This window comes from Belonocnema kinseyi, chromosome 2 (assembly GCF_010883055.1).
Source record: "Belonocnema kinseyi isolate 2016_QV_RU_SX_M_011 chromosome 2, B_treatae_v1, whole genome shotgun sequence".
NCBI lineage: Eukaryota > Metazoa > Arthropoda > Insecta > Hymenoptera > Cynipidae > Belonocnema > Belonocnema kinseyi.
This window is the reverse complement of record NC_046658.1, coordinates 58,040,867-58,067,623: the sequence shown is the minus strand read 5'-3', so window position 1 is coordinate 58,067,623 and position 26,757 is coordinate 58,040,867. Positions and strand designations below refer to the sequence as shown.

At 31.0% G+C, this 26,757-nt stretch overlaps 5 protein-coding genes across 7 annotated transcripts; 3 read left to right on the top strand and 2 right to left on the bottom strand.

Annotated features, from left to right (window-relative positions):
- Positions 1-438: 438 nt before the first annotated feature.
- LOC117167596 (heparanase-like) lies at positions 439-4,629 on the bottom strand. Its single transcript, XM_033352650.1, has 6 exons — positions 4,216-4,629; positions 2,455-2,744; positions 2,104-2,350; positions 1,657-2,016; positions 1,139-1,577; positions 439-746 (listed from the first exon to the last, which is right to left on the bottom strand). The coding sequence occupies exons 1-6, from the start codon at positions 4,280-4,282 to the stop codon at positions 590-592; spliced, it is 1,560 nt and encodes a 519-aa protein (XP_033208541.1). The 5' UTR covers positions 4,283-4,629; the 3' UTR covers positions 439-589.
- LOC117167598 (anaphase-promoting complex subunit 13) lies at positions 4,214-5,203 on the top strand. 2 transcript variants are annotated; one of them, XM_033352653.1, is made up of 4 exons: positions 4,214-4,268; positions 4,361-4,509; positions 4,628-4,740; positions 4,899-5,203. In XM_033352653.1, exon 4 carries the CDS (start codon positions 4,936-4,938, stop codon positions 5,170-5,172), a length of 237 nt encoding a protein of 78 aa, XP_033208544.1. In that variant the 5' UTR covers positions 4,214-4,268; positions 4,361-4,509; positions 4,628-4,740; positions 4,899-4,935; the 3' UTR covers positions 5,173-5,203. The 2 variants fall into 2 exon arrangements, with proteins under 2 accessions (XP_033208544.1, XP_033208543.1); XM_033352652.1 differs by lacking the exon at positions 4,628-4,740.
- Positions 5,204-5,205: 2 nt separating this feature from the next.
- Positions 5,206-8,922, top strand: LOC117167597 (AN1-type zinc finger protein 1-like). Its single transcript, XM_033352651.1, has 2 exons — positions 5,206-5,659; positions 8,466-8,922. The coding sequence occupies exons 1-2, from the start codon at positions 5,234-5,236 to the stop codon at positions 8,847-8,849; spliced, it is 810 nt and encodes a 269-aa protein (XP_033208542.1). The 5' UTR covers positions 5,206-5,233; the 3' UTR covers positions 8,850-8,922.
- Positions 8,923-16,476, bottom strand: LOC117167592 (tetraspanin-33-like). 2 transcript variants are annotated; one of them, XM_033352646.1, is made up of 6 exons: positions 16,401-16,476; positions 16,062-16,290; positions 13,716-13,919; positions 11,418-11,591; positions 11,211-11,342; positions 8,923-11,121 (listed from the first exon to the last, which is right to left on the bottom strand). In XM_033352646.1, exons 2-6 carry the CDS (start codon positions 16,146-16,148, stop codon positions 10,882-10,884), a joined length of 837 nt encoding a protein of 278 aa, XP_033208537.1. In that variant the 5' UTR covers positions 16,149-16,290; positions 16,401-16,476; the 3' UTR covers positions 8,923-10,881. The 2 variants fall into 2 exon arrangements, with proteins under 2 accessions (XP_033208537.1, XP_033208536.1); XM_033352645.1 differs by having other exon boundaries at positions 16,062-16,462.
- Positions 16,464-26,703, top strand: LOC117167595 (bromodomain-containing protein 8-like). Its single transcript, XM_033352649.1, has 4 exons — positions 16,464-16,703; positions 19,956-21,531; positions 22,285-23,602; positions 25,864-26,703. Exons 1-4 carry the CDS (start codon positions 16,685-16,687, stop codon positions 26,038-26,040), a joined length of 3,090 nt encoding a protein of 1,029 aa, XP_033208540.1. The 5' UTR covers positions 16,464-16,684; the 3' UTR covers positions 26,041-26,703.
- Positions 26,704-26,757: the final 54 nt, after the last annotated feature.

Below are 26,757 nucleotides of genomic sequence, written 5' to 3'. Positions count from 1 at the left end.
CTTATTTTAAGTTTCATTATATAATTTGCCATTGACTTTTGAATATTTAAAGTGATAAGATATATTTTTTCCTAGAAATTGTAAAATTCCCGTTCTCAAAAAACTCTTCCCAGTCCAGAGTCCACCCTGTTTATGTAAAGGTGAAATGTTATCAGACTTGAAATGAGAAGAAGCATTATAATATACATCGAAAATCCATAGAATCACTCTATATATAAATTATAAAAATAGATATGAAGTTCTTGGAATATTGAAAAGTGAAATTCGCGGCCCTGTTCCAGAAATACGAGTCTTGCTCGATATTATTAGGTACATACCTAAATAAATTTTTTTTTTTTAAAGAATGTTTAAATTAGCAAACTTATATTATAGGCGTTCAAAAATTATTGTTTTATAAGAAAAAAGAAACAATAATGACGCATATTAATATCTTTCTATTTATTTCAGTTCAATAAAATCAATGGTAAATCCAGATAACATATCTACAAATCTGTGTCTTTATTGTGTAAATATTAGAACTGTAAAATATAAAATACTTAAATTTAAATTATTCATCACAGTAGGGAAGAGGAAATATTTTCCTTAATTGTTAGCAATCTGGAATTTGTGTGTCATGAACAACAATAAATACCATAGAATAAGCTGGTATTTTCACTATTTCTTCACTGTTAAAAATAATCGGCTTAAATGGAGGCACGTTACCATTCGGCAATAATTTTAGAACTTCTCCATTCATTTGAATCGACCTGGAATATAATAAAATTATGATACTTATAAGTATAATTAATTATTTCTTTCCAAGAATTGCCATTTCGGACTTCTTATAATTAACTCTTTGAATGTAAATTTGAAAATACACTGTTTAATGTTCTTAAACTTAAATTAAGAGTACTCCAAGTTGGAGCCTCTGATTGTATATTCGATAACAACGTCTGTTTCCGGTTTTCAAATTTTCAACATGTTTCAACACGTTTCAGCTTCAACTTATTTTTAAGAGTGTTTGTTTTAAATCGCATTTTCAAATCTTGTGTATTTAAAGAGAAAATGGGAAGTTTTTCGAGAATATGAGAAAAAGAAGGAATGCAGAGGAATAAGGGAAAGAGAGTGCAGAGTATATAAATGTATAAATTAAACGTACCTTGATTGTAACTTATCTGAAGTAAGTCCGTAAAAAAAGATTGAACTTGTCGAAGGTACAGGGATTGCTTGTATTGAAATCCACACAGGATTTTCATCAATATTTACTCCAAAGATTGTAACTGCTTGGTCACTTTTCAAAAGAGCTTTCTCTGGAGTGCAGTGAGCGTAGAGTCGTAAATTTCCTGAATTGTTTGGAATCGACAGATTTAAAACTTTGTTGGATACAAACTCTTTAAATATGACACTGACCCACCAATCAGGATTCGGATTCAAATCGGATGAAATCAAAGCGTAATTTCCACCAAAGAAAGATTGTCTGATTACAACCTGAACTCCTGTTTTAGCGCTGTATCCCAACTTGTCCAGCCACAAAAATCCTGCCACATATCTATCTGTAATTCCTGGTGTACCCGAATCATAGGCAGTACTGGTTTCAGCTGAAAGATTAAACAATTTTATGTTAAAACTTGACATAAGTATTGGGTTCTAATTAAATTTAATTTTTGACTTGCGTACATAGCCACATTGGAATTTTGTTCCCTGATGAATCAACTGCCTCCTCCATAGATTTGATTGAAGGCGATAAGTAATTAAAGACAGAAGCGTTTATAAAGTCCTTAACTTGCGCATATTCTCCTCTTAAATAATACTGATGCCATGTTATGTAATCTACACTATCTTTAGAGTTTTTTAGAAATTCTTTGGCATAAGTTTCTCCTTGGTGAGAAGAGCCTCCAACTTGATTGACTTCAGGTCCGACTAAAATACTATCTTTGTACCCTGATGTATTCAACAAGGATCGCAAATCGCAATAATCTTTTGCTAACTGCTGAGCGGTGACTTCTACGTTAAATACGTAAAGAAAGGAATTCGGTTCTGCAAGATAATATTGAGTTTATGATCATGAATCGGAGTTTAAATGTACCTACTCAAAGTCTGATATTAATTCTGAATTATATTAACCATTTCCAAGGTGCCAGTCTAAAGTCATCCCACGACTTTTTGCAAATTCTACAATTTTCCTCGCGTTGGAATCATTCCAAGAACCGTCAGATTTTCGAATTAAGACATTCAAGTCGAAAATCATTCTCAAGTTCGACGCTCTTGAAAATGCGTAAAGAGAATAAAAATCATTCTCTGTAATTGCAAAGTTGCTGATATCTTCGCCATTTATTGGATTCCTTGCTATTCCAGAATTGTTCGACAAAGACTGTGTTACGGAAAGAAGTTTTTTCGATTAAAATGATTTATGAATATTTTGATCAATATAGAGGGGATGGATTTTTTAAGTAAAAAATATAATTGTCATAAAACCTCGTTAAAAAATAAACAATCTGCAGAAGTGCCTCCAAATCTCACATAAGCAGGGCTCAAATGTCGAGCCAAGTTGATGAATTCCTTATTTAAAATTGGTAAGGTGTTCATATTTCTAAATAATGATGCGTCTATTGCAAAAGATAAATACTTTATAGATGTTGAGTGCAGAAGAGAAACTTCATTATTGAGAATAATAATTTTTGTATCATTAAATGTTAATTGAAAATTAGATAAACTCCATGTAAAAAAACATAAAAACGAACTGGCCAGGATGTATGCAATCGTTTCTGAAATTAATAGAAAAATTATTTATGTTAATATGAAATACAATTTTATTATTTTAGTTTTATGAAATAATAATATAGTTATAATACTATACACTTTAATTTAAAATTATAGAAAGATCAATTCTTTTGTGAAATTTCAATGTTAAATACACCTATATTTAAATTTACAGAAGACAAAAATCGATGGAAAAATCATAACGACGAGAATAAGACGGTTTAATTATTACTCTCCGTATTTTCGTCGAATAGGGTGGCTGAAAAACTTCACTTTCAAAAGTCTATGCCTTTTGCCTGGCCATTAATATTCAATGGCCAGTATTATAATCTAGTAACATTTTTAACATCGAATCGTTTATAAACGGATCTGATCTGATGAACAATGTCAGATAAAAATAAAAAATTTATTTATTTCAACTAAAAGACGAAAGAGTTTTATACGAAACAAGATTACTTTTTAACAAAAGAATTAAATTTTCAAGCAAAAAAAAAAAAAAATGAATTTCACGAAATAGATGAACTTTTACCCCAATTGTTGATATTTCAACCAACAAAGATGAATGTTCAACAAAAACAGTTGAATTTTTAAACAAATAGTTAAATTTTTAAGCCCAAAAGATAAATATTTTAGAAGAGAGTTGAACATTCAACCGCAAAAGTTGAATTTTCAAACAAAAAAATGAATTCTCAATGAAAAATGTAATAGTTGATATTTCAACAAAAAAAGAAGAATTTTCAACAAAATAGTTAAGTTTTCAACCAGCGAGATTATTTTTTAACAAATTAATTAAATTGTCAACCCCAAACAGTCGAATTCCAAGTAAAAAAAAAGAACATTGTCAACAAAAAATGTGATAGTTGCTCATTAAAAAAAAAAACAACAATTTTTAACCAGATAAGTAACCCAATTGTCAAAGTTGAGTGCATTTTTAGTGAAAAGGGAAGACATTTCAAACCAAGAAGATTAGTTTTCTACTAAAAATACAAATTTCAAGCTGATAAATATCAATAAACAAACGAACATAAAAAGAAGGAATATTTGACTGGAATAGTTAAATTTTTAGTTAAGAAAAAATCAACTAAATTAAGAATCGTCAAACAACAAAGTCGAAGTTCAACCGAGTAGTTCAATTTTCAACAAAATATTTGAATATTCAACCAAAGAAGAATTTTCAAGTAAATTTTTTGCATTTTTAACCCATAAAAGAAGAAATTTCTACAAAAACAGATGATTTTTTAAATCAAGAAGACCACATATTTAAAGACCACAATTTTAGCCTGTAACATTTTTAATAGAGAAATTTTTCAAACGTAATGAAACAATTTCACTTTAAAAATGACAAATTTTTTAATTTTTACGCTTATTAAAAGTGTCTTTTTTCTTATTTCCAGCTTTCCCTGACTTTACAGCCACCCTGTTGAATTGAACAAGAATATAAAAATAAAATTAAAAATATGTCGAATCAAAACTTACTTTTTTTTCGATTGTGTGAAATACTTTTGCTGTGTTTTTTCGCATTATTGACGGTAAAGCAAGTCATTTTATGATAGGATTTGTTTACCTATTTAAATAATCTTAACAATCGCTTGGTATGAATACTTGCATATTTGTATTTTAGCATTAATATAAACAACAACAAATCGATCAAGTGAATAAGCAGCTCGCAGGCAGCTGATCAGTATAGGTTATGGTTTGTTGTGCGCCCTGTGCGCCTATCACGCGGATAATAACAAAGACGTACCAATTACAAGAATAGATCCATAAAAGGTTTGTCTAGTTTTTATAATTTAGAAGTTTGCGTTGTCAATTAAAGGAACGTAATTTTTGTTGTGACTATTTGCTATAACCATAACTTTGCAGTGGATTACTTAACCTATAATTTCAGCATCTAATACGTCATTACGTCCTACAACTCAATATTTTTCTCAATAAGAAATAAAACTTAATTTTAAGACTGAAACCATAAAACTGAGCACTTCATTTACTTCGTCCACAAAGGTTTGTATTTTTTTTTTGTAAACAACTATGACAATGAAGTATGAGTTTGCAGAATAAGTGACATTGCACATTTTTGTTGTAAACTCAAAAAAAAAAAAACTCGAACTCTCTAGAATCTTGGGAAAGTAATAAATATATTTTAAAATTTTATTTTTTAGAAAAGTCCATAGTTCTAACTGGGACAAGGTACAAGTGATGGACAGTCAAGTGTGTGGAGACGGCAGATTATTAGATCTGATTGACGACGCCTGGAGGAAAGAAAAACTTCCCCTGGACGAGATCCTCGTTCCATTATCCGAATTACCTGATCCTGAGAGCGACAATGGTGACTCTCATATGACTCTGAAAGAACTTGAGCAAAAGTGGAACAATCTAGCTCTCGGCACTCTCAGTGAAAATCATCTTCATTCCCCGACCCCATCCCACAACTGATTTAATTTCAACTTTATCCAAAGAATTTTCATTCTCTGCTTTACTTGAAATAATTAAAATCATGGAGTTTCCTACAACGGGCATTCGTTGTACCCTGACGGATTGCAAGCAACTAGATTTTCTGCCCTTCACCTGTGATTACTGTAAATCTATTTTCTGCAAAGAGCATTTCCATGCAATGTCGCATTCTTGTCCTGAGTTCGTCGACAATGTAGCTACAAACACGGAAAAATCAGCCAGTTACCGATGCACAAATGATTCTTGCAATCAAACTTCTCCGGTGGAAATGCCGTGTGTGAAATGCAAAAAACATTTCTGCTTGGCTCATCGTTATCACGGATGTTTGGAATTAAGCGATGAGGAGAAGGCGAAAGACATGAAGAAATGGGAAATGCCCAAGCAGGAATTTTTGATTGCAAAAAATGTGGTGGATCGAGAGATTAAAGAAAAGCTGAAGAAGTCGAAAAATTTAGCGATGGCTATCAAAGTAGGTTTTTAGTTTTCGAAATTATAAAAGATTGCTACCACACCTTAAGACTTAAAACTCTCCCCTGTTCCTCTATTTTCTCCTTCTTTAAAGATGACCTCTCTTTTCAAGAAACTTCCCCCTTTTCTTGTTTTTTTTTCGCTTAAATGCGAACTGAATTAATGGAACCCAATACGAAAATCCATCTATTTTTGCTTGAAAAGTCCCACTCTTCTGTTTAAAATGAAATTCTTTTTTTTTTAATTTAACTACTTTTGTCACTCATCTTGTGGTCAAAAATTCAACTGTTTTGTTGTACGTTGTTCTTTTTGGACAGAAAAGGCACCTTTTTGTTCTGAAAATGCATCTATTTGATTAAAAAATCGTCTCTTCATTTCTACTTTAATTATCAGATTGTAAATGCAACGGTTTGGTTGAAAATAATTTTCGTTTGTTTTATAATTCAACTATTCGGTAGAAAATGCATCTACTCTTGGTTGAATATAAACTTTTTTGATGAAAATTAATCTTACGGTTCAAAAGACCACTGTTTTTTAAAACATTCGACGTTATATGTTGAATAATGAACTCTTTACTTGCAAATTAACTTTTAAAAAATGTTTTATTGAAAATTCGTTTTATATTGAATTGAATATGAAAGGTACAATAATTTCATTTTAAAAAATGTATTCCCCTTTTTTTGCGTAAAAATATTATATTTCCCCTGCTTTGAGTGCGCTTTGGGATGTGAAGTCTCGGCCTTGAAAAATCTTGGAATTTTGAAAATATGATTGGAATTTTCGCAGTCGTACCGAGTTTAAAGCTCTAATAAGTCTTAATAATTACTTTGAGGTCAATTTAAACTTTTGGAATTGATGCAAATTGATTTTTTAATTAATAAAAGTAATATTAATATAAGGTAAGGGGTCATCCGTAAACTACGTTAACAAATTTGGGCAATTTTTTACCTCCCCCCTCGTTGATAAATGTTTATTTCGTCACCCCCCCCCCCCCCACACACACTGGAAGTAACGCGGCCCTGTAGGTAAAACATGATTTTACGTTTGGACTGATTTTTGATATGTCTATATTGTCTACGTGACCGTGTTGTGAATTATAAACATCGATAATAAAGCAACAATTAAAATAAAAAAGCTATTTTCAAAGTAAATATTGAAATGTCCCTAATTAAAGTTTATGTGATAATTAATGCGGCTATTGCTGAATTTTTAAACTGAGAAAAGTACATTTTTAACTAAAAATGGAGTAGTTAAACGTTTAATTTAAAAAAATAATTTTTTAATTTTTAAGGAAAACTGACGAATTTTCTATACAAAACAGTTGAATTATCAAATTAAAAATATCACATATTGATAAAAAAAGTTAATTTTATACTAAAAAAGACTAATTTCTAACGAAATATAAGAACTCTCAACTCAAAAGTTGAATTTTCAACTAAACTAGAATAATTTTCAACAAAAAAGCGAACTTTTATTAAAATAGTTCAATTTTAACAAAATGTTGAGTTTTTACTAAAAAAAGAACCTTTCTTGATCAAAACAGGTACAGGTAAATTTTCAATTACGAAAGTAATTTTTCAATGAAAAAAAAAGAATTTTCAACCAAACAATTAAATTTTTAACCAAAAAGATGAATTTTGAAACAAAAATCAATTTTATACCGAAAAAAAAACGATTTTTTTACAAAATTCAAGAATTCTTTAAGAAAATGTCGAATTTTCAACTAAAAAAGAGAACATTTAAAAAAAAAAAGATTAGTTTACTACCGAAAAAGACGAATTTTTCATAAAAGTTCAAGAATTCTGAACCAAAAAGTTAAATTTTTAAGAAATTTTTTTTTTTTAATTTTTGAGAAGGCATTTCAGCTTTAAAATGTAGTTGTTAAATTTTTAACGAAGAAGATGTATAAAAAAGATTCATTCTCTCCCGAAACAAAACGAATTTTTAACAAAATCCAAGAATTCTCAACCAAAAAGTTTAATTTTCAACTAAAAAGATGAATTTTGAAATAAAAAGATTAATTTACTATTAGAAAAGACGCATTTTTAATAAAATTCAAGATTTTTCAACTGAAAAATTAAATTTCCAACTAAAAACATCAATTTTAAATAAAAAGATTAACTTTCTAACAAAAACATTCATCATCTATAAAACATACTAAAAACGTTGCCATATGTACTTTTATAAAACAAATTTCTCTAAATTCCAAAAGGTTAATATACTTGAAACGATACTTTGACTACCCACCCGCTATCAACTATAGGTTTTGTGCCCCCCCCCCCCCGCCCGTAGTTTATGGATGATCCCTAAACATCTCAATAATCGTGCCCCTTGTCCACGTCATATGACGCCTTGTTTTTTGCTTTTTATGTCATTTAATTTAATTTAAATTCAATTTGACACTTGAAGGTGTTAAAAATAAAGCGATTCTATAATGAAATGTTACTTTTAAAATATTTTTTAACAACATATTCAGGTCAAGCCAAGTTTCACAATTATTGGGAGCGTCACGACTACTGTGACATTTACCTTAATTCAGATTACATTTTTTAATAATAATATTAATGATAATCGTGAGAAATTAATAATTATTGAAATGTTCTTTGAGGTCATTCATAAAATACATGATGTGTAGAATATCTTGAAATCGAATAGAATTGACTGGATTTAAAAAAAAGACCAGGAATTTTTTGAAGAATAGACCAGAAAATCTGGAGAAAGTAATGGAATTTCAAAAACAGTCTTCTGTATCAACCCTGCTATTCTTTGAAGAGCATATTCACAAATTAAAATATTTTTTGTTCCAGGTACAACTCATGAAATTAAAAGGACACTCTGTCGGTTCTCAAGGAATTCCAACAGTGGATCGTCGTTATTTTCTCGTCTATTATCCCATAACCACAAAGAATGCTGGAATTTCCAAAGGAACTTTCGTCTCCGTGAGTTGGACAATGGGAAAAGCAATAGATTCAATTGCCGATTTACTTGGCATTCCCAATTTCAATAATGTATCAACATCTAAAAAACTACGTATGTTTCATACTGATACTGGTTTCATTGTAGCAGATCAGATGGACACACTTTTAGCCGACTTATTCAAAAGTAATACGTTAATTGATGGGCAAAGCATAATTTTGGAGTACTGCAATGATAACAAAGTCGATTCTTCTCTTTACACCAGTGAATCGTAATAATGTTTTAATTATCACATTACTCTAAATTTAAAATATTCAGATTGTAAAATAAAGTTAAACCAAAATCAAAGCTGTTTTCAGTACAAATTTTATTTGAGCGAACATTTTCAAAAGTCTCGTATATCTATGCTTGACTACTTACGGCTAAAATAATTAAAAATGAGTAGGATCAACATTTGGTCGATTAAAATAAAAGACTAAAATCTGGACAGATTATTTTATAAGATGCACTGCAGTAAAATGTGCTCGCATGAAATAAGAATAAAATTCGATAGATTTTTTAAAGTAAGTAAAATTTTTGAAATATTAAAAAAAAAAGAACAATTTTTCTCCATATTTGATAATTTGTAATATAATTTTACTGCAGTGGCGTAGATATTAGAGTAATTGTTCGTTTATTAAAAACTATGAAGAATATTCTACGAATATGATAGTATTGCATCAATACTCATAATTTATCATTGGTAAAAAATACAAAATTGCATGTGACATGCGTTTACCAAAGAAATCCATACACTCACTGAAGTTATTGTCTGATTTATTAAAAAGAAATAAAGGCAAAAATATGCACGGGATTTTGGCACGGGGCTTTCCAGAATCTTTGAGCTAGACGGGCAATTTATCGGCGTTTACAAGGCTCTTTATTACGATTCGAAAATTCAATTAGAAACACGCCAATCACCGGTGTGCGTTTTTTGTCTGTGCTTGCGTCGTTAAAAAAAGGAATACCAAAAAAGTAAACAAATTCTCCATAAACGCGTGAACGAACAGCTACCATTTTCTAGAACTGAAACTACTCAGTAGCCGAGCGTCGATGGCAAGGTTTGTTAATCTTACGATCTGAAAATATCATTTGTTCAAAAAGAAATGCAGAGCAAAGGCTCAATACCAATATAAAAATCACAAGGATTAAGTCAACTGGGGGAAGTGAATGGCAAAGGGCTGTCTTCAAATCCCGAATCGTCGAGATTAATTAATTAGATGAAACATTCAAAAACCATCACGATGGTTTTTGGGAGTGTCGGACGGGGTGATGGAAAACGTCGGTAAAATATTTTTCCAAGTGAAAGCACCCTTTTTCACATGGATTCGCACTGCTGTATTTTTTAAAATACAAAATGCAAATTCCGAAATTTTCCGGTGACTACTGTGCTATTAGGGGCCGTTCAAGTATTAGGAAAGCACTTTGTAGGGTCCCCCTCCCCAGCGAAATTGGGAAATAAAATCAGTTATAGAATAGGCCAAATAATGCTTGAAAACGTTCTGCGTCCGTTAATTAAAAGTTCTTGGATCTAAGATTCTTGAATTTCATACCAAAACATTAAAACAAATTGAATCTACTCCTACTAGGAGGAAATTCTTTCCCTTGCTGACCTGGAGGAGGGTAAAAAGTGACCTCAAAATTGTTTACGTAATACTTGAACAGCCGCTAGAAGCCTCGCGACCAGCGGAGTCACCCGTGTCAACACCCATAACCAGAACTTAAAATCGAATCATATCTTCAGATTCATGATTTCCTTTTATAAAAAATTAGTCTTGCGTTATCTCCTCCGTTTTTTAACTCTATCCAAAAATATCGATTCGAGGGAATTTTAAGTTCCAGTTTTACAAATTCGGCGTAAATCTTGTACACCTAGAGCTAGACGAATAAAAAGCATAAAAATATCAGCTCTCACAATTCTGTTCGTGTGACATGTTGGTGTTAATAGATATTCGCTGAGCCATTAACAACACGAGAGAACAATGGGTATGAACAGTCTGAGAATCACAATAAGGCGATGCGTCCCACTTATCCAGTGTCGCGAAATCAATCTTTGTTGAGGAACAAATGAAAGTAGTTCTTGAAGTAGAGAACGAGGCGTATCAGCGAGAGGATGAAGAGCACGTAGAGAGAAATCGCGAAGAGGACGAGTAACGCCATTCGAGCATTCACACTGGCCTCGGCATTTTGGCCCCTAGATCGGCCACTGGCCACCTGCCTGCTGGTGGAGGAGCTTACGTGATAGCGGTAGGTGGCCTGAGGTCAACCTCAGGAGTGCTGCCAACGTGATTTTTGCAGTTCGATCTGACCCTCGAGCGTCTTCGCCAAGTAGATAACAAACAATTGGCTCAGCGCCACGCCCAATGCAATTCCTGCTATCGTGTAAAGATTTCGCTCGGCCCAGCTACGCACAATGTCAATGCAACCATTGGTCCACACCTTTTTACTCGCCTCTGATACTGGATACATCTGCACTTTGTAGCCACACATGATATTTACTAGTCCACTCTGCAAATAATGCATCTCAAAATTATTAATCGACCCGAATAAGACTGGTATTTACAGAATAGGTATCATTGATCACAGAAACAACTTACCGAAATATCCGTTGCATTTATGCAGCAAGAAAATGGAACGCCGCATCGTTCTACGCTAGGACTAGAACAATTAAAGTATTCATTCTTTCCCCAGTCTAAGTAGCCTTCTTGGCTTAAACCGCAACACTTGAACTGTAATTAATATCAATTAGGTGCAATTTACATAAAAATGAAATAGGAAATATACTTTTTTAAACAAAGGCTTACCTCCTGTTGCCCAAAATCGATAAAATTCTGAAGATCTGGATCTTCTCGATATGATTGGATTATTTTGTCAGTAAACGACTCTTCCAGCAAAGACTGCAATGTGTGGGGAAACACAAAGCCAACTATCGCAACTCCCATTTCGAGCAGGAAAAACACCAATAAACACAACGAATACTGAAATAATAAATCAATAAAAAGGAGTTACAAAGTGGCTGCAAAATTTCATTTTCAGAATACCTTGACTTTTCCCTGACTAATTTTTTATTTTCCCTCGCCATTATTATTTAACGAACAAATTCTAATCTTGTACTATTTTTAATATAGGATCTTTTTACAAATGAAATAAAACCATTTTAAACTTCGGTTTATAAATTAAAAAATTTATTGTTCTCAGGGGCGACAGCCTAATCTACTGGAATAAACTGAAGAAACTTGACTAAAAGTGACGAATGTACATTATTCTGACTAATCTCCCTTTGAATTAAGAAATAATCAAAAGTATTCGATAAAAAATCAACATAAATTCAAAAGAATTCACATGAATTGGAAAAGAATTCAAAAACTAAGAAAAAATTGGTTTCTGTAAAATTGGAGTGAATTTAGAGGAATTCAAGGGAAAATAGAAGAAACCCATGAAATTCAGACAAATTCATGGCGAATTTGAAACAAATGCTTGGTTAAACTTTATGGAACTCAAATTATATGAAATGCCTAAGAATTCAAGGTAAATTTAAAAGACTTCAGGATGAATTAAACAAAAACTCAACAAGTAGAATTGAGTGAATTCAGAAGAATTCAGGCGAATTAATAATTTCAAGAATTTCAAAGAATTCGAAAGAGTGAAAAAATTCAGGATAAATTCATAGGGCCAAATGAATTGAAATTAATTTGCAAACAATATTTGAAAATCCCTTAGGATCCTTGAAACGCAATGAAATCCGTCACTTCTTGTGAATAAATTCTATAAAATCCATTAAAATAGTATGAAATCCCGTGAAATTCTATGAAACCTGATGTTTTCTGAAATCCTGGAAAATGTATTGCAATTGAGAGCTTTTAAAATCCCTTTAAATTAAAGCCTTTAAAATCCCTGCAAATGATTGAAATCAATAAAAAATCTCTTGGAATATTTTGAAATCACCAATAATTTTTCAAATCCTTTGAAATATATTGCAACTTTGTAAAGCTATTGAAGATGTCTTGGGATCTTTTTCAATAACCTAAAATATTTCAAATTCTTGGGATTTTTTAAAATATCTTAAAATGTTTTAAATTTCTTACAATATTTTGAAATTCTTCGAGACTTTTTAAATATTTAGAAAATTACGTATAATTTATTAAAAATAAACTAAAATTGTTTGAATCGTTTTGGAATCACTTCAAATGTTTGAAATCGATTTAAAATACCCTAAGATTATTCAATTCCTGCAAAATATTTTGAAATCCCTTGAAATTAAATTTTTTTTAACTACTCAAAAAATTTTGAAATTCTTTGAAATTCCTTCAAATTATTTAAATCAATTGAAACTTCCTTCGAATCTTTTAAAGTATCCTAACATTTGTTCAATTCTTTAAAATCTTTGGAAATATTTGAAAATTGTTCAAATACTACGAAATCATTCCATTCCATTTATTGCGATACCTTAAGAACTCTAAAAATCTCTTTAAATCATTGAAATCCTTGGGAATTCCTTGAAAATGTTTTAATTTTTTTATAATGCTTTGAAATATTTAAAAATATTTCAAATCTTTTGAAATGTTCTTAAGTCCTCTGAAACTTTCTAAAGCTCTTGAAGATTCCTGGTATGTTTTAAAAATACGTAAAATCCTTTGAAATCCCTTCAAATAATTAAAATCTTGAAAATTCTTCATAACCTTTAAAAATACCCGAAAATATTTAAAAGTCTTTGAAACTGTTTAAAGCCCTTGAAAACTCCTTGGAATTATTGAAAATAATCTAAAATCTTCAAAATCTCTTCAGATTATAAAGATCTATTCAAAATTCATTTTTTTTCAGGTTTTCTCTGACCTGCGACAAACACGGAGTTAATAAAGTTTGATCCCGATGTTATTTTCTTGGTTTGCATTTTCCTATAATACTATTCAAGCAATAATATTTTAGACAGACTAAACAAAAATAATAAATGCTTTAATAGTATCTATTAGTATAATACCACGTAAACTGAGGAAATAAGATTGAGAACAATATACCCATCGGTGGTAAAAAATAACTCTTCAAAAATAGAATTGACAAAGTTTTTAGCTTGTTTGGAATTATTTAATAGAGAAAATACTAACGAATTTAAGAAGACAAGTGTTTTCACGTAGAGCTCCAACGCATCCAGCAAAACTGACAATAAAAACGACTCCTCCGGCTATCACCATCACTAGAGAAATGTTGAGAACGACATCGTAAACATTTTCTACTCTTACAGATCCAGTAGCCTGCCATTTATCGACGAAAGCGTAGAGACCGACGCCAATTAGCAATCCCCCGAAAAGCTAAACAAAAAGAGATTAATTTGATTGAAATGCGAAACTTGGCTTAATTTTTAATAAACAGTCCTACATTTTTTATAAGTGGGTAGAAATCATTTGAAAAATAGCGATATTCTAAGTTTGAAGAATGTGGAAAAGGAACAACTTTTTTTTTAAAAGGCGACCAAAGTTTTTTTTATAGGCCATTCCTATTAGGGTGATGCATTTAATGCGGCTACAAAAAACGATTTTCAAATCTGAACACGCACACTAGTTTTTAGCTTGGGTACAAACAACTTTTAATGAAAATAACAATTTCGAATGAATATTTATTTTTTGTTTATTTGTTTTGAAGATCATGTAAATCTAATATTACTAAGATTCTTGAGAAAATTAATTTTTTTAAGATTTCAGATATGCTGAATCAAATTTTCAAAAACAAAATTAATCCAAATTAATAAAGTTCAATTTTCAACTAAAAAAGATTGTTATTGTAAATCCAAAACAGTTAAACTTATCTTCAAAGATGAATTGTGAATAAAATAGTTGAATCCTCAATAAAAACAGATTATATGCCAAAAAAGACGAATTATCACAAAAAAGACGTGGATTTTCAACCAAATAAGATTGATTCAAAACGAAAAATGCAACTGTTCATGCTTAAACTAAACAAGGTTTTATTTTAGGTCAAAAAGTGTTGAATTCGTCCAAAAGATAATTTTTAACAAAGTAGTTCAATCAAAAGAAGATCAACCAAAAAAGATGAATTTTCAACGAAACAGTTACATTTTTGACCAAAACTGATTAAATTTCTACAAAAAAGATGAATTTTCAAAAATACTTTAAACTGAAACTACTTATTCCTAAAAATTTTTTAAACGTTACAAAATTTAAAAAAATTAAATTAAAAAAGGAAATTTGAAGTTTTTAAAAGAATTTTGAAAGTTTCAAGAAAATAAACAACTTTTCTTTAAATTCATTCTTAAGGTTTTAATTATTTTAGAATCTTATTAAACTTCTAAAAAATGATCTTAAAATCTTCCACATTCTTATTTGACATTTAGAAATATTTGGAAATAAATTTTCTCATGAAATACAATTACTTGTTACTTTTTTTTCAGATTGAATTATCCCATTTTATAGTACCATTAATTTACACCAGTTAATGCAAATTTTTAAACTAATTTTTAAGGGAAATAATAATTTGATCTTATTTCTTTCATATTTTTCTTTAAAAATTTTACACGTTTATTAAAAAGTTATCCTGCCTAGGTTCACCGAAATTTAGTGAATACAGAGCAAATATTTTCGATGAGCCCAGGGGAACTGGAAAAATGTGGATATGTTCACCAAAATTCGGTGAGCCTAGAAAAAATATTTTCGGTGAGCCGAAAAACTTCGTTAAAAATACAATAACTAAATTTATAGCTATTTGTGACACAAGTTGCAGCATGAGCTGAAGGATAATGCTTTTAAAGTGCGCAGGCGTGTCCATTCGCAAAATAGACGTGTGTCAAAATGCGCATGCCCCATTATTATTCTCGCACAGTCTGCTGGTCTGAAGCACTTTTTATACGACTTAGAGGCATGGAAAAGTTCTCACTTTCGAGGTGGGTGTTGCAAACAAATTATTATTATTCTCAAAAAAGTTTAAATATTCTAATTAAATTATTTTCGATAATGGTAATGAAACAGGGGATAATTTTATGCTATACACATTTTACAAATGCATTTTCAAGACATTGAAAGAATAATAATCATATCCGATTAAAATTGTATTTTTTTTATATAAAAGGTGCTTGTATGGGTATTCAGATTCGAGCCTAATTTTTTCAAATCCAACAATATCTAGATTATAAATGATTTTTTGAAATAGGAATTCTTTGTTCTAAAGTCATGTATCAAATTAAAGCGTTTCGATCCGAAATAAATTTTCACTTTATTTCGATTACTTCAACTTGTTAATTCTTGAAGCAGGCATTGTTAACTTTTTTAAATCCCATAAAATAGGTTATATTATTATTCTTCTTTGTTAGTAATGGAATTGGAAATTTTAAAATAACCAAAAAAACTACTATAAACACGAGAAATGTACAAATGACAAAGAGGCGATAAAAATAACAAAGATAGAACAGGAAAATGATGGCGAGTGACAATATGACTTACCCAGAAAATAAAGTTCAGCAGGAAAATCATGTACTTTACGCACGAACTAACGTACGTGAAATTATGCATGCGCCTTCGGTTATGCATTTTCGCTCTTAAGATTTATTACTATATCACAAAAATATATCTGTTTCTCTCAGATTCGTAGCAAGGATGACGTGTCTGGAATTTCCTTATTATTTCGATCGAGTCCACGTCCCCTGTCCTGTGTATAATTCAATCACTGTTCCTATAAATACATCAGTCTTTCAACACTTTACATACTGAACACACACCCAGAAATTCAACGATAAAATTTAATCGTCTGAGGAAAGAAATCTTCTCAATACAAACACTCACAAATGTCAATAAATCAAAATTCAACATTCTCCATACATTTGACAGCTTCTTTTTACAAGACGGCCATGACAGCCATTGCAAATTTTTGTTCCAAGTCCGGTCATTTCGCATACAGGTTCTACAGCTGATTCCATTTCCGTTTCGTTCCTCATGTTTCAAAACGGCGCGCTGCGCTTTAATGAGTGATCCCGCAGCGGTATTTGTTAACATTTACAATCAATACATATATTTATGTAGACAAAGCTGTCCAAATAAGTTATTTGTGCTTTTTTATAGCACCTATTATGGCGTCTGGACAAGAAAGTAAGTAAAGCTCAATTCTTTTCCCTTTAAAAAGGGGTTTTAATGATTGTTAGTTCAAGTTAGTGAGGTTAGGATTTATTGTCGATCTTGTCTGTAAATATTGCAAATGTTTGCAGATTTCACCAATAAAAAAAAGAGTGAAAATGTTTTTGTAAGTTAAAATGAATTTTATTTTTTGGTCTTATTTTTGGATGTTTAGTCATTTTCGGGTTGGCAAGAATTATATCTAACCTCACTTTTTTCTGTCAGTTATGTCAAATTATGAAAACGTTCGATTTCATCATTAATTAAATTATAGCATAAAAAGTCAAGGGTCTTTAGGATTAATTAGTTTTTAATTCATTTCATTCAAGCATTTGTTACGTTTCACGTCTTTCACTCAGATTATTGGAGCGTATTAAAAAATCATGTTTACACCGTTATTACAATATTATTTATCTGTATAGTAATTGTTTACTTTTAAGCTTCCGGCGTCACAAAAAAGAGAGCATTTATTTCTATGATTGTGACTATGAATTATTGATTGTTTAAATTTTTTTACTTATCTACTTGATAATTAAATGCATTATATTTTGCTATCGTTTAATTTTGTATATTTGAAATTTTTCAAATCGTAGAGGACGTAGAGTTCAAAATTAATTAATTGCAATGGAAAGAGATTGAAATTTATCACTCTTAAATTGAACTGTCACTGAAAAATGATATCAAGTTATGAGAATGATGAGTGTATAATGATTAATTTTTCGAAATTCTGTTTTAACAATTTCATGCAAGGGGATTTCAACTAATTATAACCGAATGTTGCATATCTTTGTGATTTAAAGCAATTTGAAGATCCATTTAAGATAATTTATAGAAAAATTTAAAATAAAATAAAACGAAATTTCATGGGATTTTACGGCGTGGGAGTTTGAAACGGTTAAATTAAATTTAATAATATTTTATTTATATGTAAAGTTAAGCGAAATATTTCGTTGATTTAATTTTACTTGAGCTATTTGAAATTCTTTTTCCTGAAAGCTCAATTTGTTATTGTTAACGAAGCTAACATCGACGGCGGTCCGTCAAAATTTCACCTCCCAGTTCTTATTCTTGCGCACTCGTGTGTCAAATTTCGAAAATGTACAGTATTTTTGTTTAAGGGCTTGCTGGTCAACGTCAAGATGATTTGTTTTTTAAAATTCCATTGATGTAAATTTGGTTTGAGATTCAATTTCTGCCAAAATAAAAACGAAAATGAATAGAGCTAGGGAAAATAATGGAATCCATTTAAATTTTATTCCATATTCAGTTTCTCGTAGGTGAAATTATGTTTTCAGATAAAACTATGAAAATATTTGAATTAATTAAAAAAAAAATAAAGATTTCCAAAGAGCTTAATATCAATTTTAAGGGATTTGTAGAAAATAAAATAAGTACAAATTTCTAGGAATTTGAGGAGTTTTCAATGAATTTAACAGGGTTTAAAGGATTTTATTTAATAACCGAGGACTTTCGGATTTTTTTTTATTTTAAGAAATTTCTAATAAGATTTAGAATATTTTGTAGGACCTTCAAATCTTTTATGGCATTTCTAAATATTTTAAAGATTTTAAACTGTTTTAGCAGATTACAAATAGCTAGAGATTTTACAAATATTTCAAAGGGCTTCAAAGACTTTTGGGATTTTTAAAGGTGTTAGGATCAACTTTAAATAATTTCTGAAAACCTTCCAAATTAAATAAATTTAAATAAAATTTAATGGATTTTACACATTTTCTCAATTATTGCTAATCGACCGAAGGCTTGTGCCATTCTCTGTATACAATACAGTCCGGTAGGACTGACGTTATAACATGTTATTTAAACAAACATATGAACTCCCGGATCCCCTTTAGAACCGAGTGTTTCGCCCATATCGCGAAAGGGATTTGGCTTAATAATAATGTATTATTGCATATCAGGCTGACTAAAAAAAGTGGGTTTTTAGAGTTGGCAAGCGCGATCAATTAAAAAAAAATGTTTACACTCCTAGAATCTATTTTTTATTTATTAAAGAATAAGCATTACATTTTACGATCAAAAATTTACAGTTATCTGCCGGCCTAGAATACGAAAATATGCAATTTCATTAAAATTATCTTAAATGGTACCTAAACAATTTTCGCGCTAGAATACTATGCACAAGATTTATCCTGCAATATAATGAGAATATTCTCCATAAGGAATATTTAAAAAATATTTTTACCGAGTGACAAAAAAAAATTAAATTTCGAAATACACTAAAAATACACAATGTGTATACTTTAAAGATTCCTGTAGTTCTTTAAAATGTATTTTTACCTATATCATTTTTAGGGATGACAACTATTTTTAAGTTGAAAATTTTATTTTCTAAAAATTGGAAACTAAGAAAATTAATTTTCAGACCTAAAACGACCTAGCCAAACCTCTAAGCAATTTTGTAAATAAAATAAAAAATGTAGGTGTAACTATATTATAATATATGCACCCTAATGAATATGAGGAATATGTAAGAATAATGTCTGCTTTCAGTAGCCAAATAAATGTTAAAATTATAAGAATGACAACTGGAGAAGAAATAGATTAAGAGTATGAGTGGTTAGCACTGGCACCGATCCTTGGCACCCCACTCTAATTTTTTTTAACATTAGAAAATTGCAAATATTTAACGTCATGTGTTCGAATCACTCTAATGTGAGCAAAATATGAAAGATATTTTTATTTTTCTATTGCTTTAAAGCAAATTAGCAGGTGTTAAGAATGACTGGTGCCACTGCCAACCATTGTTGCTCTTACCCTATGTGGGGTTTCCGCCCTCGAATATAGAATTTTATATTCGATCCTTATACAGTTCTTATTTTCATACATTTTTAAATTCCAGTGAAAAACTTTTTCGAACTTTTGGCTCATGAAGGAATACATATTTTCCAGATATTTAACCATCTCTAAAAGGTGCTTAATATATTTTCATACAGAAAATTTTTTTACCTGTTTCACATTTTCAATGCAGAGTTCTTGGGAAACACATTCTTATACAATTGTATCAAAATTTTATATTAAAAACCTGTCGCAGAACAGTTTTTCTATTCATTCTGTAAAAGTTCCTTTTTGATCCTTATCAATTGTCCTTTTCATGTCTTTATACAAATTTCAAATTAAAAACGATCAAGACTGAACAACTTACTGTTTCTCTTATTTTTCAAATTAAAGCAAAATCGAAGCATATAAATAAGACCAAATTACTTTCAGGATTAAAACTGAAACGCACTCTTTGTGACACCTGGAGTACCAAAGAGCAGCTCTGCTTAGCATCCAGTGTCCTAAAATCAGGCGATCAAAACTGGATGAGCGTTTCACGATGTTTGAAATCATTTCTTGAAAAAGAATCCCAAAGACCACCTGACTGGTTCTCCCAAAAATCTTGCGCTGTCCAATACGCGCATTTGTTAGAAAACTCCGACACACCAAAAAGAAAGAAAAAGGAATGTACCGAAACAACAGGAGAATCTATCGTAAAAAGACTAACTCAAGAGAGAATGACAGAGATAGGTCAGATCTTAGCATCCCAAAGGGATGAATACCAACAACTTAAAAGCGAATTAAATCTTTTTAAAACCGGAAACATTTCAGAAGAAAAGCTCCAAAAGATGTATCTTCAAATCGAGCTGGATGAACGAGAGCAAGAACAAAAGGGCAGGGCTCACTCTGCCTGGCTCGCAAAACGACAAAAACAAGATGCACAAACTCCCGCAAGTCTCAATTACACAATTCAAAGAAAGTCAGAAAGTTCAGATGGTCATGACACCTTGGATCCTTGCTCCACAGACGACGAAGATAAGAAAAACAAGGGCGGCAGATCTCCTCTCCTTACTAGTTTATTAAAATCACCCAGCCCAACGACTCAAATTCAGGCACAAACATCTTCAGCACAAGTAACATCTCCGACAATCGCTAGTCTATTAGGTTCCAGTCCCAAAATCCCAAATCCACAGTTGACTCAAACTGTCTCGCCTCAACTTCATCAGCTGGTCTCAACTGCAATCGCCAATGCAACTCCGGAAAGACCTTCAGCTGGAGCTCCAACTCTTTCCATGTTGCTAGAACTCCCTGCGAATTTGCAGAGAACCACTCTTCCTAATTTACAACATCATAGCTCCACTACGAATCTCGCCCAACAAAATATAAACCTTCAAATAATGCAGGTGGAGAATCAACGAGGGAATGTCCAACTCATGGAGCCCACTGTAGCTCCAGGGAATTTGTCTGCTTCAGAAATCATAGATCATATTGACAAAGTGATTCCCAAGGATATAATGGCTGATGTGATGGACAAGGACGAGATTAATGAGATTATCGGGGATATTGAGGAATTAATCAAGGGAGAGATAATTCAGAATCCTCAGGCTTTAGACCCCGGAACAGCGCGAGTCATGGAGACCTTGATACCTCAACCTCCAGTTTTACCTGAAAAACAAGAGATAACAAATTTCCCGGTAGCTGTATCCTTGACTGATTCTCCAGAAAACGAGGTCGCCGTCGAGGAGATTGACTCTAGCAATTCTAATATCGCAGAAATTATTGGAACAGTTGCTGTTGAGAAAAGTACTCCTCAGGACGTTAAGGAAGTAGAATCCAAATCGGGGGAAATAGTTGAGCCTGAAATAAGTGCAAAATTAATTGTAGATTCAAAAAACGACAAGGCTGAGGCTGAAAAAAGCTTTGACTCGACAGAGAATTCAAAGTTAGACATTGAAACGAGATTAAAGGAGAGTAAAGAAGAAACTAGCGAGGACGCAACAAAATCTAGTAAAGAGGATGTAAAACAGTCTCCCAAGGAGGATCCAAAACAGTCTGTTAAAGAAGAAACAAAAAGGTCGTTTAAGGAGGATCTAAAGAAGTCCGTTAAAGAAGACACAAAAAAGTCTTTCAAGGAGGATCTAAAAAAGCCTGTCAAAGAAGACACAAAAAAGTCTTTTAAGGAGGATCTAAAAAAGCCTGTCAAAGAGGACACAAAAAAGTCTTTCAAGGAGGATATAAAAAAGCCTGTTAAAGAAGATCCAAAAAAGTCTTTCAAGGAGGATCTAAAGAAGCCTGTTAAAGAAGATCCAAAGAAGCCTGTTAAAGAAGATCCAAAGAAATCTGTTAAAGAAGATCCAAAGAAGCCTGTTAAAGAAGATCCAAAAAAGCCGGTTAAAGAAGATCCAAAAAAGCCTGTTAAAGAAGATCAAAAAAAGCCTATTAAAGAAGATCCAAAAAAGCCTGTTAAAGAAGATACAAAAAAGCCTGTTAAAGAAGATCCAAAAAAGCCTGTTAAAGAAGATACCAAAAAGCCTGTTAAAGAAGATGCAAAAAAGCCTGTAAAAGAAGATCCAAAAAAGCCTGTTAAAGAAGATACAAAAAAGGCTGTTAAAGAAGATCCAAGAAAGCCTGGTAAAGAAGATCCAAAAAGGCCTGTTAAAGAGGATACAAAAAAGCCTGTTAAGGATGACCCAAAAAAGGTTGTTAAAGAGGATCCAAAAAAGTCTCCTAAAGATGATGTAAAAAAGTCACCCAAAGATGATGCTAAAAAGGAAACTAGAGATACAACAAAGAAGGAAATGAAGGAGAATTTAAAGAATGTGAAAGAGAATTCAAAAAAAGAAACAAAGGAAAATGTGAAAGAGAATGTTCTCCAGGCCCTAGAAGACTCACCTCTCGAGCAGTCGAAACAGAGTTCTGAAAAGGAGAATTCTAATGAGAAGGTATCCAAAGAACCTGATGAAACTCATGATGTTAAAGACATGGACCAACTGGAGCTAAATCTCGCAAAAATAACGGGTGATCAGGATGCACCTTGTCCAGAAGTTTTGAGTGTATCTTCCGATGATCATCCTAGTGCAGAAGACACAGAAAAATCTCAGGATATCAGTTTGATTCTCGAGGATGAAGTAATTACGCCGATTCCTCAGGAAAAGGAAAAAGACGTGGAGGAAATATCTGTGGTAGAACCCCCTGCTAATGTTACGGAATCATCAGCATCTTCTAAGGAAGATGTCGTAATCAAGGAAGAGAGTGGTGAAGAAGAGAAGGACGAGTCTTTGAAGAATGCTAAGGAAGAGTCGAAAAAACTCCTCGACCTTGAGACGGAGAATTCTAAAAAAGAGGATAAAAAAGATTTGTCTGATAAAACTTTAAATACAGTTATAGAAGAGGATTCGGAAGACCTGAAAAAAGAAGAACAAGACAGTGTGAAAGAAAGCGAGCCTCCAAAGGAAACGGATAACTTCCCGAGCGAGGATCTTATCAAGGATGAAGAAATAAAGTTGGAGTTCACAAAAGAAGTGGATAAATTCCGAGAGGAAACTTTGACTCATGAAGGATTGAAGGATGAAAAGGAGATTAAAGAGGACAAGGAAGATAAGAAGAATATTGACTTAGATGTAGGCGTAAGAAAAGAGCAGGACGGGTTTTCGGAAAATGTAGGAGAAATAGATGAGGAGGAATCGCCTTTAAGTAAGTTGAGTGGAGGAAGAGCTATGAAGACTTATTCGAAGAGACAAACTGTTGCAGTAGATAGTGAACCTGAGATGGAAGGAAGCATAGAGAGTGCTGACTATAGGGCTTGGAAGAAGGCCGTTATGTTGGTTTATAATAGATTGGCGACGCACAAGTACGCATCGGCTTTCCTTAGACCTATCACTGAAGATCAGGCTCCGGGCTATCATTCTATTATTTTCAGACCTATGGATTTGTCTACTATTAAGAAGAATATTGACAATGGGACCATCAGGTCCACGAGGCATTTTCAGCGAGATGTTATGCTTATGTTTCAAAACGCCATCATGTACAACAAACATGATACATTTGTTTATAAGATGGCCATCACGATGCAAGAAGAATGTCTACAACATATGCAGGTCAGTGCAAAATTACATTTTTAAACCGCTAACCAGGCCTGAGATTGCACTTATTTTTCAGAAGTGCTACGCATTAAATCTTTTTTTTTTGTAATTTTTTTGAGCTTAACAATTTTTGCAATATTGGAAAACTTTTCAACGGTTTTATAAGTCATTGTTATGGTTGCGGAATTACGAAAAAATATTGTGCGAAATTCAGTATAGGCCTCTAGTGATTTTCCTGTAATTATTTTTTGTCGTTTTCTCAGGATTCCAGGAAAATCTTTATAGAAAATCATTATGAGAAACTTAGTATACAAATAAATAGTGTAAAAATATTGAAAGGGGTGACGTAAGAAAAGAGAGTAACTACCAGCGAATGAATGATTTATTTACCTAACGTAGGATTTCTATTTATTCCTAGAGAACTTCATAAAATAAATGAAATGAAATGAATTTCAAGGGATTCCTAGCGGTTCTAAAGATTTTAAGATATTTCAAGTAATGTCAAAAGATTTAAATGGTTTATTGAATTTCCAAGGATTTCAAAATTATCGGGGGTTTTTTCTTTTAGAGAACTTGACTTAATAAGTCTAATTTTATTTACGTTTAAGGGATTTCAAATGATTTCTACTTTTTTTAATGGAAGTTTTTAAAAGAGAACTTGTTGGAATAAAATAATTTTTATTTCAAGGAATATGAAGAAATTTACAAAATTGCAAACGATTTCAAACACTAAGTTATTTAAAAATATTCTAAAGAATTTCAAAAGATTATAAAAATCTCAAGGAATGTCAATGAGTTTTGTAGAATTTCAAAGATTTCAAGATATTTCAAATAATTTCACAAGATTTAAGGGGTTTTATAGGACCTCCAGTTATTGTAAAGAATTTACGGGATTTTAAGCTAATATAATAGATTCCAAAGAATTTAAAGAGTTTTTTAAAATTTCAAGGAATTTCAAAGAGTTTGGTAAGATTTTAAGGGATTTTTAGACATCTTTAGAAAATGAACAAAATAAAATTTCAATGGATTTTAAGGTATTTCACCAGATGTATAGAAATATATTGAATCTTTAAGGATATCAAATTCTTTTAGAGATTTTAAATTTTTTTTTAGAGAATTTTAATGAATAAATTAATTTTAATTCATATTAAAGAGGTTTCAAATAATTTTTACTTATTTAGATGATTATTATTATTTCCAAAGATTGTAATGGATTTTAAGGGATTTCAAAGAATTTTGAGAGAGCTTTAGTGAATAAGATGAATTTTATTCAAAAAGATATCTACGGATTTAAAGGGATACTTTATCAAATTGAAAAGAATTTTAAAGATTTAAAGTTATTTGAAAAGATTCCAAAGAATTTCAAGAGATTAAAAAAATTTACAGGGATTTTATAAGAACTCTAATTATTTCAAAGGATTTTAAATGATTTGTGAAGGATTTTGAAAGATTTTAGGCTCGATTTTAAGGGATTTCAAGATAAGTTTGGAAAATAAATAAAATTAAATAAAGTTTCAAGAAATTCATAGACATTTCAAATATTTGAAAGTATCTTAAGATATTTCAAGAAATTTTACACGATTTAAATTATTTTATTCAATCTCCAAATATATCTTATAATTTCAAAATATTTCTAGAGATTTGAGCGGTTTTTTCTGAGAAGTTTAATAAATAAGTTTAATTTCATTATTATTGAAGGGATTTCAAATGATTTCTTTTACTTATTTTATTGGATTTTTACGATTTCCAAAAATTTAAATTGATTTTAACTTAGCGAACTTAACCCAGAGAATAAAATTAATTTGATTTCAAGAAGTCTCTACGGATTTCACCGATTTCAGGAAATATGAAGACATTAAAAGATTTCAAGGAATTGAAAGAATTTCACAAGATTTAAGATTTAATTTGATAGGACCAGCAAGTATTTTAAAGGTTTTAGAGTATTCGACCAATTACAATGGGTTTCTACATAACTTTATGGAATAAATTTAAGTTATTCTAATATTATTATAAGAGGGTGATTATAGTTCTATATTGATTTTCGCATAATTATTTTTCCTATTACAGCTTAGCAGTGTAGAAAATAAAACGTTTTAAATATGTATAATCTTTCGTAAATAACATGTCGGCATCCTTGGAAAGAAATGAAAAATTTTTTAAATCTCGGGCCTGCCGCTAAAACTATTATATACTTTTTTTTATATATTTCTTATCCTAAAAACTTAATCTTAATTTTAAGAACAATGAACTAAAATTATTGTCTATTTTTCTTTCAGATTTTAGTGCAGGTGACTGGCGAAATGTCGTTTCGCAGAGAAACTAGAACAGCAGCAAGCAGTAGCAGCGAAGCAAGTGAATCTGGTGTAAAAAGAAAGAGAAGTCACATTACACCGAGTCCTCATGATACCGATAGTCCTCGAGGAAAGAAGCGTCGAAAGTCTGAAAATGACTAATTAGTGGTAATCAATTTTGATAAAATGTGGTTTACATGTGTATGAAACTGTTACGCCTCACGAAACAGTCGGTGATTTTTTTTCATATTGAAATTAATGTGGGTGTGAATGATGACGCATGTATGTGAAATGATAATTTTAATAATAACGGGTGAAAGTGATAGGAGTAATCAAAATGTGTATAATGTCGAAAGCTGGATAGACTCCGACGAAACAAAATATCTGACTACGAAATTAAATAGAATCAGCTTCTATTTATATCCATTTTTGAAAGAAGGCCATGATGAAACTTGAACTTTAAGGCCTTAACGTTACATACAATATACTATGTGAACTGTAAAACTAATTTTAAAAAAATAGTAAACTTAAATGTTCAGGGAAAGCGGCTCTACACTGTTGCTTAATTCATCGATGTATTTATGGTTTTTATCTGAATTTTACTTAGAAATTGTTAAGGTTTTTTACTGTTTACTTTTGCTTTCGTTATTAGAAATCAGTTTCGAAAACGGAAACAGTCCTCTGTAATTTTACGTATTAAATCTGAGAATTTTTGTATGTTTTTGACAAATCCGTATGATATTTGTATTTAATGTATCAAATTGAAGAAGTAAAATGTTTTGTTACATTTGATATATTTTCTAAATAGGAATAAACGGATTAACGCGAGACACTTGTTTTTTAAATGACCCGAAAATTTTATCTTAATACGTATAAAAA